General features: G+C 36.8%; 1 protein-coding gene across 6 annotated transcripts in view; it reads right to left on the reverse strand.

Annotated features, from left to right (window-relative positions):
- Positions 1-14,247, reverse strand: part of Mapk8 (mitogen-activated protein kinase 8) — a 66,213-nt gene continuing 51,966 nt past the window's right edge. For 3 of the 6 annotated variants that reach the window (XM_041662513.1, XM_041662515.1, XM_041662516.1), the window contains 7 exons: positions 13,751-13,916; positions 11,427-11,498; positions 9,555-9,737; positions 8,259-8,383; positions 7,659-7,722; positions 4,735-4,812; positions 1-3,605 (listed from right to left, as the gene is read on the reverse strand). In XM_041662513.1, coding sequence (XP_041518447.1) covers positions 3,460-3,605; positions 4,735-4,812; positions 7,659-7,722; positions 8,259-8,383; positions 9,555-9,737; positions 11,427-11,498; positions 13,751-13,916 — 834 coding nt within the window. In that variant the 3' untranslated portion in view covers positions 1-3,459. Of the gene's footprint in view, positions 3,611-4,734; positions 4,813-7,658; positions 7,723-8,258; positions 8,384-9,554; positions 9,738-10,996; positions 11,069-11,426; positions 11,499-13,750; positions 13,917-14,247 lie in introns of all 6 variants that reach the window. The other 3 variants (XM_041662514.1, XM_041662517.1, XM_041662518.1) reach the window with 3 other exon arrangements.

Raw genomic sequence — 14,247 nt, forward strand, 5'->3', positions numbered from 1 at the left:
TTCAATAAAAACCTAGTTTAATTTTAAGTCATTGTGAGAATAGGACATTGTGCAAAACGAATCCACAGGTACTATTTCTCAGAAGTTTTGTAACGAGAATCTAACCCAGAAATGCCCAGAAGGTTACTCTTACTAGACTCCCCTTAAGAGCACTTTGACTAAGAGCAGTTACTTTGAAATTAATTAGGACACAAGTTTTCCTATCTTACCCCAACTACACATTTCTGCTTCAATGCCCTTTATCTCGTCTATCTGTTGTGCTATTAAGACAAATTTGCTTCCTGTGGTCCAGGAAAAGCCTAAGAGATCAGTAGAAACACGATGCGCACTAAAATCTAACAGGCCATGGAGCAATGCTGAAGAGGGCTACTGATGAGACGGTGCTGGGTCTGCTACTCACTGGGAACAATTAGTGGGGTCCTGGGGCATCATGCATCCACCCTACAGCTAATGTGTGACTAATGGGCAACACTCACAAACTACAATAGTTCTGAAAATAGACTATGCTTTTACCTCAAAATGTTGTGCAGGCTAGTGCCTAGGCAACACTGATGGTTGTCTTCATGTGTGTGGCAGAAACTGGCCAATAGTGTAAACCTAGTATAAACCAAGTTCTATTTGTAACTCAGGAAACAGCTTCACTCGCCTGCTCCTCATTTTGTCAGTAGGCCTCTCTGCCTCCATGTCTTGGGGTCAACAGAGTGAGACGAGCCCAGAAGGGTTACAGGAAAGTTGCTGCTTTGTACACAATCAAGCTTCTTTGTACTGGTAGGGACTACGGCTTCTCTTACAAGTGGGGTGTGAATGCACTGGGCTTTGTTCCTGGTGTGCACTCAGCAGCATGGCATGACACAGTAAAAACCACTTAGCAAATAGCATGAAAGAGTTGAGATGCTCTATTTATAACAAGCAATCCCAACAACATGGTCATCTTAGAGAAGGTCAGTATAGTAGGGATAAGAGAACTTTAACCAGGAAGACATGTAGGAAGGAAGAATCCATATCTCTTTCCTAGTCTAATTCTCAGTTAAACAACTTTTGGACAGTAAAACAACAGGTAGCTAAAGCATATATAATTGAAAAGTCAAATTATAGGATGGCTGAACAAGTACTGCTAGACAGAAATGTTATTTCTAAATTCTTAAAAAAATACTTAAAATGCTTTAAGATCCTAAAAGTACCAATATTTATGTGAACAGGTTTAAGCAAAGAGGGGGAGCTGTGTAAACAATGAATCTTAAAAAGCTAGGGCACACACATTTAACAAAAAGAACTTACTTTTAGGGTATAATTTTGTTAAGTATTTTAGTTTACATTAAGCATTGAAACTTAAACATGATGACTGGCAAGTAGGAGCTGGCAATTACAACAAATGTACAATTAGAACTGTTATTTCTCACTTAACCAAAATCTGCATCAAGAAAGATGGCTTCTCAGCAATCAAACATAAAATACAGAAAACTAACGAAGCATGTCAGCTGCTAAAGTGCAATAGTGACACATTCTATCCTGGGAAAACAAAGCCAGTTAGCTGTGGAACTAATATAAAATAAGAGCACACTCACGCTCCAATTTCTGCTAAAATCCTGACTCCAATCTTGTATTTCTACAGACCAAGAGGCATAATAGTCTCAAATTCATACTTGCCTAATAAAAATTAATGTACCATGTTAAATGTAGAGAAAAGAAATCACTAAAAGGTGGTAAGCTAGAAATCATGATAAACTAACTTTGCTATATTTCAAAGTATAAAAAAGCTAATGTATTTTAATCTTAAGTATTGCACATTAACAATGACCAAAAATACCTTACTCAAAGGTAATTCTACACTAAATATACCAAAAAAAAAAAAAAAAAAGCAAAAAGCTAAGCAAACTTTCAGAAATTTGCTGAGCTGTGCCTGTTTTTAGTCCTGTTGGTTGTGAGCTCCAAATGGCTTCTCCCTACAACCTTGCAGCTCAGGAAGTATGTATTTCCCAGTTCAATCCATGAAATCCCTCTTGTTCCAGACAATACCAAAGGTGACTGGGCATTACAGACATCATTTCAGAAATAATGAGACCTTGATGACATTTTACTTAGGAAAATTCAGTTACAGAGAAAGGATTCTGTAGATAGAAAATGTAAACAGTTAACACACACTTGTCAGGAGCAGCACCATTCTTACACTACTCAACGTCCACACTGTGTAGTCTATTGGAAATCAGATATAAAAAAATCAAAGACTGAAGAACCACCACTATGCCTGCTCTGCTCACTGTGAAGAAACAGTCCTTAGAAAATGACATCCTACATATGGCTGTGTGCTACTATTTTCAGATGAACGGTATATTGCTCATTTAAACATCACCTACACAAATTTAAGTAGGCTTTGGAACCTCCTGACAGCTAGTAAAAATAGACTTATGCTACAGGTAGAATCAAATGGCCAGAAACACCAAAAACTGGTGCTCAACAGACTGACCCTCCAAAGAACAGGAACTGGGAAAGGTCCAGAGGCCAGAAGCTATACAAAAGAGACGTCCAGACTCTTGACCAATGCCAGGACCTATCCTATAGCCTGAGATTAACTCAGTGTATATAGAAGCAGGCTCATAGATAGTACAAGGGAAACAGCTGTTGATTTGCATTGAAATGTATATTCATGAAGTATCCTCTTGACTGTATACAATTGATCGAAAGCTTTGAGCATGCTACAAAACTCAGAACAGACCACAATTCTTGATTTGAGCTTTTGTTGGGTTAGGGTGGGGAGCTCCAAATGGTAGTAGGATGTGCTCAGCTTCTTTAAAGACATGCTCTGAGTTATCCTGCCATTTAGAGAGCAGGGTGTTTGCCAAACTTTAGGTAAGGTTGCCTACTAATTGTTGTAACTAAATTGGGATTGGCAAGTAACAAATATTGGAGGTTTCTTGACACGTTCATCATTTACAGTAGTTATTCCTGAATATAACTGGCTACAGGTTATTTTCCCTTACTCCTCTGGGGTTATTTCATTGATAAGCACATAACCCTTAAGGATAGCATCATGAACAAACATCTGAAATAAATTCTAATAAAAAACTTATAAACATCTTAAATAATTCATGATATATGCAAGTCACCACATAATAGTTGCTTTGATAAACAAAAATCTTACAAATTCAGTAAAAAAATCAGCAGCATAAGATAAAGCAAATATGCAAAAAATTTAAACCATGATAAAATAATTAGGTTTACATTATACAGTTAATTACAGCAAAAATACAATACAGTTTTGTTGCTGTTTAAAAACACAACTTAGGTTTTAAATTACAACACTTGAAATTAAAAAAAAAATAAACTACTTTACTACAAAATGAATTCTACATTTTCTGAAAAAAATCACTCAAAAATATGACCACTGAATTGTTTTTAAAAGCAGTTCTATCCATGACTAACCGATTGCCCATCCCTCCCACCCCCCCAAGGCCCAAGTAGTCATCTACAGCAGCCTAGAGGTCCAGCAGATGCTTCTAGACTGCTGTCTGTATCCGAGGCCAAAGTCGGATCTGTGGACATTGAAGACACATCATTGACAGACGGTGAAGACGATGGGTGCTGAGAGCCGTTGATCACTGCTGCACCTGTGCTATGAGAAACAAAACAGCAAATCAGTTACTGTGCTGCCCACCTCCAGTGTCAGCATACTACTTCTCCTGGGCTTACGGGGTGCGAACTATAGTGAACCTAACGCTAGTGTTCTCTCATTCACACAAGCTATGAGGGAAGAATTCTTAAAACACCTAGAAACCTATACTCCTGTCCTTTCTACTGCATTGTGAGTTTAAGACAAGAAATCAGAAGCTCAAGTAAAGTGGAGAATGGCCCTATAGCAAGATTCACGAATGGGCCTCAGGGTATATTCCAGAAGAGTTGTGAACACATATAAAACTGTCTACCTTGCCCTTTGTTGGAGAGAATTCTCAAAGAGCCAAATGAATAAAAGCAAACTTCGAGAACTAGAATACTATAGAAAATATTACTTTTGATTCTGTCTCACAAAAAAAACAAAACAAACAAACAAACAAAAAAACCAAAAAACCCCACAATGTCAAAATGATACTTCTGAAATATCTTGCAAAGCAGAAGTCAACACAAAAGAGCAACACTTTGATTAAGAGGAACCTTAAATAACAGGTAACAACTTTCAAGCCACAAGCTTACTAAATAAGGGTAATTTAGAAGCACATGAAAGTTCTCAAGAACACATTTCCAGAATAAAAACAGTGGATAGAGTTCAGGGCCCCAAGATGCTGAAAGCAAACAGGTAGAAAGTCTACTGAACCACATCTCAGGGGCTGAGATAATCCCCATTCTGCAGAATGATGAACAAAGCACTCAGATACAAGAGGTTCACCCAAAGCTTGTTTCCAACTGTGACAAAAGTACTAAAACAACACTAGTACTTGATGGCGTGCGTGTGCAGCAAATTCTGTAGTGAAGCTTTTATTTATTCCAAATGAAAGCTGTTCCAATCAAAACACAGCGAATGCAAAGAGAATTCTTTAAAGTAAGGCCAATAAAGGCAGGGTTAAATCAGTATGACAGAGACAATATAGAGACAGCAGTATGTCAGTGCTTTCAAATTTAATTATAAAATTGTAACCAGCAAACTGAGTGAGCAAGGTGAAGAACTGCAGGTCCCAGGGCACTGAAGATTACAACACAAGTAAATTGCAATCACAACCACAACGGGTCTATATTGTAACCAACCTAAAGGAGATGGCTGCCCTCTTATGACTCCATTCTTGGTTCTTTCCTCCAAGTCCATCACCTCCTTGTATATTAATTCTGGGGGGAAAAAACAGGAAAAATAAGTGTTTTGAAATCAGAGTGAACCTCAGAAGGTATGTATATTTTAAGTCAAAACTTGTGTATCTTTTAAGTATACAAGCTGGGCCTTTGCAATGACAGCAGACCAAGTGAGTGTCAGGTTCTAATTCACAGTTGTTAACAACTTCCTGACCTCCAACCACAGACAACACTGAAAGACAGCACAACTCTCTGCTCTAACTGTTTATGTTGGGCTAATGGGCAGCTCCCAGCAAGGTATCACCCAAACAGCATTCTGCCTTACTTTTGTCTAAGTGAGGGTTAGAGTCTGTGTTTATCTTCCTTCTACTTCCATAGTCCTGGCCTTATGCAACAAGGCTGTAGCTACAAAGATATATATCAGTGTTTACAATTAGAATGGGATAGGAGACATTTTTATTTAAGCAAAAGCAGCAGTAGCTTCAGCTCCTTCCAAGTAGCCTACAAATGGCATCGCACCAACACCCCATCCCAAGACTCTTGTAGCCCTGAGTGAGGGCAGCAGCAGAGGACTACAAAGACAGCTTTGACTGATTAAAGACATAGGGTGCAGTATGTACCCCACACCCTACTCTTCTACATGATTCTGACTTCTCCATTACCATTATTTAAATCACCTTTGGGTCACGCACTCTTTGAAAAATTATATAAAAGCAATTCCTCGGAAAATACCCAAACCAAAAATGTAAAAAGAATTCCAAAGAATTTGTATTAATTCCCAAAGTTCAAGGTTTTTTTTTTTTTTTTTTTTTTTTAAATAAAGAATCCCGCTGGAGGCCAGGCATGGTGACACATACCTGTAATCCTAGTAGCTGAGAGGCTGAGGCAGGGAGATCACAAGTTTGATGTCAGTCTGTACCATATGCATGTTTTTATTTCAACATTCTCCCAACCATCAAAAGCATCATCAAGAAGCTGAATACTCAATCAATCAATAGGCTAACCAATAAACAGGAAAATTATTTTTCAACTCAACAGAAATTTCTCAAAAAAATAAAATACAAATGGACACTATATGAAAAAAAATCAATATTCCAAGCCATCAGAACACATAAACACAATACCAAGATTCTATCCAACATCAGTCAGAATGACTACTATCCATCAAGAAAACCAATGGCAACAAATGCTAGCAAAGATGTGATAAAAAGGAACCTTCATAAATATCAGTGGAAATAGAAATTAGAATAGTCAGTACAGAAATTATTGCAGGTTCCTCAAAACATTAAAAAAAAAAAAAACAAATTTCAGGGGCTGGAGAGATGGCTCAGCGGTTGAGAGCACTGACTGTTCTTCCAGAGGTCCTGAGTTCAAATCCCAGCAACCACATGGTGGCTCACAACTACCTGGAGTCAACTTCTGGCCTGCAGGGACACATGCAGGCAGAGCATTGTATACATAATAAATAAATCTCTATAAAAAAATAAATTCCATTAAAGGAATCTAAGGCAGAATATAAGATACCTGCACGCCCACTGAGACACTATTCACAGCAGTAATATGTGCTATTAGCCAGATGCCCACCAAGAGCCCAGATGCCCACCAACAGCCTAGATGCCCATCAACAGTCCAGATGCCCACTAAGAGCCCAGATGCCCACCCATAGCCTAGATGCCCATCAAAAGAAGACCGGGTAAAGAAAATGTGATGAGACAAGATGTGGTGGTACACATAAATATAACCCCAACACTCCAGAAGCAGGCAGTTCTTGGTGAGTTTGAGACAGGCACAGTGCATTTCAGGCTAGCAAGAACTATATAGTGAGATTTTGTCTCAACAGAAAAATGAACGAACAAATAAAACAACAACAACCCAAAATGTGGTATATATGTATGCAAGGTAATTTTAGTCAGCCATGAAGTAGAATGAAATTATGTCATTTGCAGGAAAACATATAGAACCAGAGTCTTATGTTAAGTAAAGTAACCTGACTCAGAAAGATAAATATCAAACATTTTCTTCTATATGGAACCTGGATTTGACAATGGAAACACATATGACACAAAGGAGCCAATTGGGGGAGAAAAGGACAAGTGAGAAGGTTAAGAGAGGGCATGAGGGATCAAAGGAGGCTAATGTACACAGAATGATACACATATCTGGAAATATTGTGACAAAATCTGTTACTCTGTACATAAAATAATAAAATAAAAAGTGTATTTATGTATAACTACATTCATAATTAGGAAAAAACTAGATGTGATGTAAAAGATGATAAATGAAGCCATTAGAGTGGGGGTGGACTGATACCTTTGTGTCATGATGATACACACAAAAACTAGTGTCTTTGATTAAAAACAAATAGGAAGTAATTAAAACAACATTTGGTCAAGCACATCTCCTGTTTGGACTGCTCTCTCTGTTACTTTCAAATATGTGCACACAAACACATGGTGACAGCAATAGGCTGTGTTAAGGTCCAACTTTAGTGCACATCACAAACTGAAAGACACACTTCCTTGCAGCTCACCACTTACTAGCCATTAAACCCTGCAGGCAGCTGTGCTTACCAAGAGCGTGTTATTTTCAAGATGTATGGGGACATCCATAAATGAGTACAGAACACTAAATACCCCAAACATGGGTGAAGAAACAAAGAAGAAAACAGTAATGTGCCTACAACTGAGGTGGAAAATTTCAGAAAATAAAGAAGGAAAGAAACTGTCTACTTTTGTAAAACAAACAAACAAACAAACAAACAAACAGAAACTTACTACCAAATATAAGTTGTGAAAATAAAAAGCAACATTAATTTCCTTAACGGGAAGAAGCCACTGAAAGAAGCGGAAGTTGCGTTAGCGTCTTAAGAGTCTGGTGACTGTTACCTTTCCACTCTTCTATTGTGTGCTCCCTTTCATCTAACTGCTTGTCAGGGATCTTTGGTGGTGGCTGAAAGAGACAAGGCAGTAACAGCTGAGTCAGTTTACTGAAAGTATATATACTCTTACTTATTTAAAGTATCAGTAAAACAAAAGACTTGTAAAAATGGATCATGAGAAAAAGACTAATCAATCATCAGTAACTTGAACTTTCTACGAAGTAATTCTATAAGATTCCTTTGTAAGAAATATGATGTCTGTCTTTTTTCTTTCTTCCTAACTTTTGAAATTGTCACATTTTACCTGTATTACAGAATTCTGCTCTTCTTTGGATACAAAACATTAGTTCTAAATAAGGCTGCTCCCACAGACTTTCTAGCTCCTCTCCAATCAACTATCAATTCAACAGAGTAAAAGAAACAGTGGGAGGCTGCCCGACTGTGTGAGAACTTAGCTATGCTCATTAACCTAAGGTTTTCTTCATGCAGAACTAGTAAAGATTTAACATCCTCTACCTATATTTTTTAAAATGACAAATGTATTTCAAACTTAGTTTTAATAATAGCTCTAAGAATGCAGTATGCTCTTCAAACACTAAGAACTTACGGCTTCTGCTTCCGAAGGGTCATACCAGACGTTGATGTATGGGTGCTGGAGAGCTTCATCTACTGAGATCCTTTTGGATGCATCTATTACTAGCATTTTGGATAACAAATCCCTTGCTTGACTGGCTGCAAAAATAATGATATTAATACACACATGTTCAAGAGATTCTCTGATTATTAACTTTAGAAAGTTGAGGTTATCTTTTAATTTTAAAAAATTATCTTTGTCAGACATGGTGCATATGCTTGTAATTGCTGAACTAAGGATACGGAGGCAGAAGAATCACAAGGTTTAGGCCAGCTTGGTTCTAGTCCGATGTTAGCAGGATTACACAGTAAATAGCTATCTCAAACTGAACCAATCAAACTAAGACAAAGCAAATCCTACGTTTTAAAATAGAATGCTGTTTATTATTTATTTTTTTATTAAAAGAGATTTGTTGCATTTCCAGTTATGTGTACACAGAGGGAAGGGAGAGTGTGTGCATGCACACATGAATGCAGGTGCCCAGGGAGGCCAGAAGAGCGTATTAGGTTCCCTGGAGCTGGACTTACAGCTGGTTGTAAGCTGCCTCATATGAGTGCTAGGAACTGAACTCAGGTTCTCTGCAAGAGCAGCAAGCAACCTCTCTAGTCCCTCCGCCTCCCCTCATTTATTTAAATAAATAAAAGACCAGGTCAAGCTAAGTTAGCCTGGAACTCATAAGGTAGCCCAAGATGGTCTCATACTCCTCACACTACTTCAGTCACAGCTTCCCAAGTTCTGGGATTATACTTGTGAACCACCACATTTACAGAATAGGGTTTACTAAAAAACCAGGATACACACGATTTATAAACACACACACACACACACACACACACACACACACACTTACTTACTTACTTATTTTTTTGAGACAGGGTTTCTCTGTGTAGCCCTTAGCTGTCCTGGAACTTGCTTTGTAGACCAGGCTGGCCTCAAACTCACAGAGATCCACCTGTCTCTGCCTCCCCAGTACTGGGATTAAAGGCATGGGCCACCATTGTCTGGCTTTTTCTTTCTTTTTTGAAGTAGGCTTTCCATTTTCTTGCCTCAGCTGGCCTTGAACTCAGAAACCCTCCTGCCTCTGCATCCCAATTTCAAGGATTAAAGGCAAATGCCACTATAGCTAGCTAAAATGCAAAAGCAACAGAAACTTCCTATGCTCCACTAGCAGACATAATTTTGAGTTAGTCCCTTAAAAATATGACTAAGCATTCTTCCCACACATGCATACCCAAAAGAGAATTTGGTGCACACACTTATACAACTTACCTTTAAGCTTGTTATGCTCTGAGTCAGCTGGGAAAAGCACATCAGGGAACAGTTTCTCAAAACTATATCCAGCATATTTAGGTCGGTTTTCAACATAAGTCCTTACTGTTGGTTGTAGTTTCTTCATGAATTCAGGACAGGGTGTTCCAAGCTGTTCAATAACTTTATTCCACTGATCAATATCTATTATCAAGTAGCTAAGAAAAATACTCATGTATCAAATGTTCGACCCTTTAATCTTACCCACATTAAATACAAAAAAATGGAAAAATCTTAACACTTAAAGAATGTGGCCATTATATATTTTATACCTCAAAGTCACCATGCAAATGGCAATGATTGCAAGTGAATAAAAATGATGAATAAATAAGTTTGGTTAATCTTATTTATTGTGTATATGTATGTGTGCATATGTGTGCACATGTGTGTAGGAATATAGAAACATTAATTCTACCATAAAACAGAGGCATACACAAGTAAATTCAAATAAAAATTATAACTCAAAAACTATCATTACTATGCATAGACTCAAAATGCAAACTGCATAAAACTTTAATATTTAAAAAGTTGCCTTTCCCTGAGCTCTTCAAAAATGTAAATGCATTTCCTAGAGAGTAAGAAGTATTTCTAGTCTGTCCTGTTTCTGAGTTCTCTACACTAACAAAAAACAATCAATACTGATAAAAATGATGACTGATAGAAGTAGCATTTTCTTTTGCCATTCTCAGGTTTGTCTATATTAATTATGTTCATGAAATGCTGAAATACATGAAAATGATACCAGTATCTCAGAATACTGTAGACTAGGAATTCCTGGTCTTGTTCCTTCTAGTCTTTATATTCCAAACCTCCAAAGACTAATGTCCCAAACACTCTTACTGTAACATGGTAAATAATCTCACTGCACCTAAAACAATGTTACTCACTCAAAGCCACTTCACTGTTAACATAAATATTAAAGGCTGATGAACTAAAAGCATGACTCCCATCCTAATTACCAAAATAGGAAACTTCTAGCTGACATTCTCAGCATGTTAATGTAATGAGACAATAAGACACCACATACAGAACAGTAACAGAAAGATGTGGGGGAACTAAACAAAAAGACAGACAGGAGCAACAGATAATTCCAAAACTCATGCTATTTTCCATATAGTTATAGACTTACTCAAGTGTTAGAAATTTTTAGTGGAAGTCGTTAATCAATTCAAAGCCATCGAGGAACTGTAAATAATCACACTTGAGCACTTATTAAAATTACCATATGAAACAATAAAAGAGGAAAGGGAAGTCTATGTCAAGTAAGAGGTGGTATTCTGGAAGAGTAATTTAACAATACTTTGTATTAGGGAGAGACAAAATACATGCTACCTGACCAGGCTGACGCGGTAGCATACATTTTGACCTTTAGAAACTACAGTTTAGGCCAAAGATAAGGATACGATCTGTACCTGGGAACAAAACACCACCTTTGATCATTTCTCCCATGATGCACCCAACTGACCAAATGTCAACTGAAAACAAAATGCAATGACATTAACATAAAGATTTTGGTTAAAATAAAAAGAAAAATATATAAACATTAAAATAAACACACACACCATATACACTTAAAATCATAAGAAGCAATACGAAATAAAAATGAGTGACAGTGAATGTGCTCTGACTACCAGCAGAGACTGTATGTCCTACTGCCCGGTGCAGCCTACAAATACTTCAGTTTCTTAGCTCAGTTTTTGAATTATAACAGCCACAAACTTTCTATTAAAAAAGAAACCTGTATGTACAAGTGTAGAATATATTCCTTTTCATTAGCGATCAGAAGGAGTTCATCACCTAGCTCATTAGTCTGCTGCAGCAGCACAAGGATACAGTCCCTTCCTGGAAAGAGGATTTTGTGGCAAACCATTTCTCCCATAATGCACCCCACAGACCATAAATCCACTATATGTTTGCAGCACAAAAGAAGGAAAAGCAAAGCAAAAGGTCATTAAAATCAAAGAAGCAAAATATGACTGCATTATCTAAAAACTGCAGAACATTGCAAAAAGAAAAGGTGGTTTGATTTCAAATAATGGAATAATTTAAAATAAAATCTTTTTAAAAAAGCTCTGAATCACAAAGGAAAATATGAAGTGTTGCATTTTAGTTACATATCTAATTTTAAAGTGAGAACTATGCACAGAAATTGCATAAATAAAAAATTCTTACATTTTATAAGAATTTATTAGTAAAATATAAAGTAGAATCAAACAAACTTTATAAGGTTACAAATGTATGAGTCATAAAATTTTAAGAATAAGATGCACTATTTTGAGGTTTGACTGCATTTTACTAAGTTTCAAAAGCACAAGCAGAAATAATCTAGCATACAAAAACAGAGTGTCTCTGAATTTAATAAAATGTTAGTCTAAGTTTTTCTCAGAAAATTCAAACTGGATTTCACAGGCTTATTGAACTGAAAAAGCTTTGTATATTCTGAATTAAAGTCAGCTATTTTCTTCGCAACCTCATTTTACATTTATACCGACCTCTACCCAAAAAGCAACAAATACAGAGAAAGAACAGTTTATCTGCTGAGAAACTTGGTAAACACAAGTGTTTTTCAAGTATTCAATTTTGAAATATCAAAGTACCTACAGATCTACAAAGACTCCCCTAGCAGATCACTGTATTATAAAACTTGCTACAAGGAGTCGAATTTGCTTTCATGCAGTTTAAAACAAATCAGTTTACCCCAAACTTTCCAAAATAATCTGAGATTCTCTGAAATAAAACATGAAAAAAAAATCTGTGTGTATGTGTGTGTGTGTGTGAGAGAGAGAGAGAGAGAGAGAGAGAAGAGAAGAGAAGGAGAGAGGGAGGGGAGGAGAAAGGAAAGCAGAAAGGAGAAAGGGAGGGGGAAAGGGAAGAGGGAAGAGAGGGAGGGAGGGACTGAAAAGAGGGTATTTGTATGTCATTCCCCATTTCCTGCTGGCTAATGTAGTTATGAGGAAGGATTAGATTTGACTGGGTTTGTGGGGAAACAGGCAGAAAAATGTAATGAGACTTCTATGTGACTCTTAGCTAAGAGAGGACAGTAAGTCAATTCTTTGTTTTTAAAGATTGTATTTATTTGTTTTATGTGCGCATTTGTCTGTGTGAAGGTATCTAATCCCCTGGAACTAGAGTTACAGACAGTTTTAAGCTGCCATGTGAGTGTTAGGAATTGAACTCAGGTCCTCTGGAAGAGCAACCAGAGCTCTTAACCACTGAGCCACCTCTCCAGGCCCAATATGTCAATCCTTGACAATAGTTTCTCTAATTTCTGGTAAGGAGCTATGCCAAGACCATATTTATAAGGACACTAACACATGGTACCACTTGTGATAACCAAAAGTTTCACAGAAAAGTGAAAAGCAATTAGCAATCTGCACTCTGGTTATCTGAAATATCAATCCTCAAAACAAAACTTTTAAATCTATGTCAAGACTAAGAAAACAAAGTATCATGCTTACTTAAATTAATTACTATCTCAAGTACTTATTTTTAAATAGTTCAAAAAAGAAGAGAAAATTAAACAAGGACCCCAGTTTCAATGGTATATATATGCAAATGTATTATGTACATATATGTATAAAGAATCTTCTATTACTGACGTAATAGTTTTCTGATTCAAAGTGAGCTACTATTCTAATTTCTTCCTAGAAATACACCACATTAAAAAGTTTAACATATCCACACAATAATAAATTAAATTTCCTTAAGGTTGGGCAAAAGCTTTGAGGAAACACTGGTGCTTCCCACAAGAGGTTGCATTATCCACGAGCTTTCAGAATTGGATCTTAATGTAGCTCTCATTGTGAGTGCTACTATTAACACTGAATAAAGGTGTTGGAGAAGCAAGCAAATATGACTAATATACACTAGAATTACTTCTAAGGTTAAATGATTAATAAGTATATGCTCACATTGAAGTTACAGACAAGCAAAAGGCATAAGTTCCGGTTTTAAAATTCTTTATCTAGGGGTAAGGGTATTCACGTTTAAGATAAGGCCCCCATGCTTTCCCAAAAATTTAAGGCAAAATGCTCAGATTCTTAATACACATTTGAAACTTGGATGCACACTTAATTCCATGCACTTCAATTGAAGTATAAAAAACTTATTGATAAACTAAATCAAAAGAGTATTTCAAAGTGAAAGTATATGCTGACCGTTCTCCTTGTAGCCCATGCCGAGGATGACCTCTGGCGCTCTGTAGTACCGAGTCACGACATAAGGCGTCATCATAAAACTTGTTCCTGCAGTCCTCGCCAGTCCAAAATCAAGAATCTTCAAAGTGCAGTCTGATTTGACTACTATATTACTAGGCTTTAAGTCCTTCAAGAAATAAACATGAAAATGATTGCTAAGACAGAAACAAAGGGTTTACTGCTCAATTGATTTGCATAAGCTGTCAAACAATGTTAACTGTTCACTGTTTTCTCTGTAATATCTCTACAGAGATTCAACAAATAGGCAAACCCAAGAAGTCAGATTTAAAATGCTTTCATTGATATGAACATAAACCCAGTATGGATGTCAATAATGTTTTATTTCCTAGAAATTAGTATTGGCTAGAAATTCTTGGTCAAATAGAGCAGGAGATTTGGAAAGGCATCTTAAAGCTCATTTAAGAACTTTTGTTTGGGGCTGGAGAGATGACTCAGCG

The sequence above is a fragment of the Microtus oregoni genome, unplaced genomic scaffold, assembly GCF_018167655.1.
Source record: "Microtus oregoni isolate MIOR12 unplaced genomic scaffold, Mior012 000013F_ref0000133, whole genome shotgun sequence".
Lineage (NCBI taxonomy): Eukaryota > Metazoa > Chordata > Mammalia > Rodentia > Cricetidae > Microtus > Microtus oregoni.